Source organism: Aquarana catesbeiana, linkage group LG01 (genome assembly GCF_042186555.1).
Source record: "Aquarana catesbeiana isolate 2022-GZ linkage group LG01, ASM4218655v1, whole genome shotgun sequence".
Classification (NCBI taxonomy): Eukaryota; Metazoa; Chordata; class Amphibia; order Anura; family Ranidae; genus Aquarana; species Aquarana catesbeiana.
The window spans coordinates 559,818,602-559,822,365 of NC_133324.1; the positions used below are offsets into that span (position 1 = coordinate 559,818,602).

At 39.7% G+C, this 3,764-nt stretch overlaps 1 protein-coding gene across 1 annotated transcript; it reads right to left on the minus strand.

Annotated features, from left to right (window-relative positions):
* Window positions 1-1,369: 1,369 nt before the first annotated feature.
* Window positions 1,370-2,326, minus strand: LOC141126858 (olfactory receptor 13G1-like). Its single transcript, XM_073612872.1, has one exon. It carries the CDS (start codon window positions 2,324-2,326, stop codon window positions 1,370-1,372), a length of 957 nt encoding a protein of 318 aa, XP_073468973.1.
* Window positions 2,327-3,764: the final 1,438 nt, after the last annotated feature.

Consider the following 3,764-nt stretch of genomic DNA (forward strand, 5'->3'; position numbering starts at 1 on the left):
GGCCAGAACCAGCTCTTGAAGGAGTCTATTCCACATTTTCACAGCTCTTACTGTGAAGAAGCCTTTCCGTAATTGGAGATGAAATCTTTTTTCCTCTAGACATAAACAGAGCCCCTTGTCCACTGTGATGACCTTAAAGTAAATAACTCAGCACCAAGTTCACTATATGGACTACTTATATATTTATACATGTTGATCATATCCCCCCCCCCCTTAATCTCCTCTTCTCAAGAGAAAATAAATTCAGTTCCTCTAATCTTCCCTCATAGCTGAGCTCCTCCATGCCTCTTTTCAGTTTGGTTGCCCATCTTTGCACTTTCTCCAGTTCCGCAATATACGTTTTATGAACTGGTGCCCAAAACTGAACCGCTTATTCCAGATGAGGTCTTACTAATGATTTTTACAGGAGCAAAATTATCTCTCTCTCTCTCTGCAGTCCATGCCTCTCTTAATACAAGAAAGGATTTTGCTTGATTCCCCCCTCCCCACCCCCCGCTAAATGCATAAATGCTTATCTGAGCTTGCCCTTGATCCAATGCGTTTCTCTCTCTCTTCTAACAATAGTCAGATGCAGCAGCCATTGGCTCCTGCTGTTGTCAATCAAATTCTGTGAGGAGGGAGCAGGGGGCAGGGCCAAGCCGCACTGTGTGTGTCAATAAATGCACACAGTGTGGCTAAAGACTGAGCCTGCATGAGTGGCCTCATAGCAAGTGGGAGAACTCAGAAGGGAGGAGCAGCCAGGAGCACCGACGGGTGATCCCAGAAGAGGAGCTTCGGGGGAAAACCATTGCACAGAGCAGGTAAGTATGTTGTTTCTTATTTAAAAAAAAAGCGAACCTTTACAATTACTTTAAAGCGGTTGTATACCCTTTTTTTTTACTTTTACCTACAGGTAAGCCTATAATAAGGCTTACCTGTAGGTAAAATTAATATCTCCTAAACCTGTACGGTTTAGGAGATATTTACTTTGCATGCAGCTGCTGACGTCAGCGGTGCATGCGCTGTGAAGGCCAAGGTGAAGGTCCGGTAAACGCTGCCGAACCTTTCCGGGAAGAAGGCTCCTGTGCGCATGCGCAGGAGTGACGTAATCGTGGCTTTGGCCGCTCACAGGAGCCGCGATACCCGGAAGAAACGCTGAGGGAACATGTTAGCTCCCTCGGCGTGGACTGGGATCAGATGTTGAGGCCTCGTTCTAAGGTGAGTATTTCATAATGAGCTAGTAAGTGCTGCATACTAGCTCATTATGCCTTTGCCCTACAGGTTTTTTTGTTTAAAAAAAAAAAATCTGTGCGGGTATACAACCGCTTTAAGAAAATTACTCTAAAGGTTCTTAAAACCACAATAATTTCAAAAATATTTTATAATGCTTTTAAACAGTCAGTTGTTTTTGAAAAACTGTCTTTTTGAAGAATGTCTTATTAATGGCATTGATCACCTCCTTATTTCTGAGGCTATATATAATGGGATTTAGTACTGGAGATGCAATGGCATACAGAGCAGATACAACCTTATCGGCTTCTAAACGGTTGCTGAAGGCAGGCCGTACATAGGTGTAGATGACTCCACCATAAAAGATAGTCACTACAGTAAGGTGGGAGGCGCAGGTTGAGAAGGCCTTCTTTTTCTTCTCAGCGGAATGGATTTTCATAATAGTGAAAATGATGTATGCATAGGAAATAAAAGTGAGAATAAAACATATCATTCCAAGTACTACATCAGATGCCACAATGACAACATCATTAACATATGTGTCAGAACTTGCCAGCTTTAGCACAGGGGGAATTTCACAGAAAAAATGGTCCATGATATTTTCTTCCCTAAAGCTGAGTTTCAGTATGAGGAACGTATGTATCATTGAGTTTACTGTGCCGAGGATCCAAGCAGCTCCCACCAAACATATACATGTTGTCCTGCTCATTATAGTTTTGTACCGTAAAGGATAACAGATTGCCACATACCTGTCATATGCCATAACTGTTAGAAGGATCAGTTCTATACTAAGAGCAGCTGAAAATACATATAATTGAGAGACACAGCCAGAATATGAGATGGACTTCTTATCTATCACAAGTATCTGGAGTATCTTGGGGATAGCAGCCGTTGTGCAACATATGTCCAAAATGGAAAGATTAATAAGAAAGAAATACATTGGAGTGTGAAGACAAGAATCTGAACTAATAATAACTGATATTAATATATTTCCAACAAAAGCCATCGTGTAAATCAGTAAAAATATGATAAAGAAAAGAGGTTGGAGATGTGGGTACTGGGAGAATCCTAACAAAAGGAATTCTATATGTGATGTTTGATTAAGTTCGGATGACATTTATGGTTGATTCCTGCAAAAGACAAATAAAAATGTAGGTCATATTTTCACCACAAATAACAAATGAATCATAAAGTGCTATATATACTATTCAATTTTATATGTGGGCAAGAACAGAGCAATGCTTGTTATATTGCCCATTGCAGTCAGCAGTGTGACACATTGATGGTACTGAACGGATTGATGTTTTCTCTGTACTTGGGTTCCATTTATGTTACTTGCGCTGTTCACTCTATTTACACATTTTATCTTGGGGGAACAGTCAGGGATAGGTATATCTAGATGCCTTTAAAGCATATAGGTATACATTTTGTGTGTTATCTACACGTATGTATTCTCTCTCTTCAAAGGCAATGCAATGACACCAATTCATGTAGGTTCACGATCGGAAGTACATTTATAAAGATGGGTCTGTAAAGAAAAACAATATTATAAAAATTGTATCGAATATTAAATTATGTCTACCTTGCCCTCTATTATGCACTGGTTCTGATCATAGAGAATAATGGCCTTTCTGCATACTTCCTGTGTGGGAAGGCACAGTGCATGTTTGGTGGCTGGAATAGGTTCTTCTAAGTATGCATTGCAGACCATGCGGGAGCCTGTACACACTGTCTGGCAGGCTTAGACAGGCTGGGCCTTGATAATGCATCTGAAATAAGCTTTGCTGTGGCTCATTATGTGAATAGAAGGGGTTGGTATATTGGTGGGAGGGGATTCCAAGAAGCACACACACTAGAAGGTCTTATGTAGATGAGCATTTTCAGCAAGCTTTAAGCCTGTATTGCAGCTTGCATTTGTGATCAGTTTGAGATGAGTCTGTAAATCTTTAGTTTCTAAGCTTTATAAAGCTGTTTTAGCTTGTATAGGGTGAAGTGCAGTTCTGCCTGAAAAAATATCAAACCATGAGCCCTTTATCATGCCCAGGCAGTGGGTAAAGAGCACATTAAGAGCACCGTATCAAGATATCACATGCATAGCTGTATAAATATTGGGGTGTATTTCCTTACTCTCAGAACACAAAGACACAGCAGGGAGCATACCCTCATCCACATAGTGTGTGGATGGGGGAATCAGGTCAGTTTTTTTATTCAACCTGCTGGTTGAAAGAAAATAACTGATTCATCTATGGGCTGCCTTAGAACTGTACACTGCTGATTTGCAGACAAATAACCAAAGAAAAGTATTATGTTGAAAAGCTTGAGGTAGTAGACAGACAAACAAAATAATTCATATAGCAAACCATTTTTTTTAGCTTTGGAGAGAGAATGGAAAGACCCTTCTCATGATTGGATGACTAAAGATTTACCTTTAAAAACCTAATAGTTTAAAATAAAAGAAATAAACATGTATTGAGTGAAAATTTGAAACAGTATCATACACTTTAGCTAAAATATGATTTACTACTTTACAGTTATTGTGCAGTATATCTTTAAAT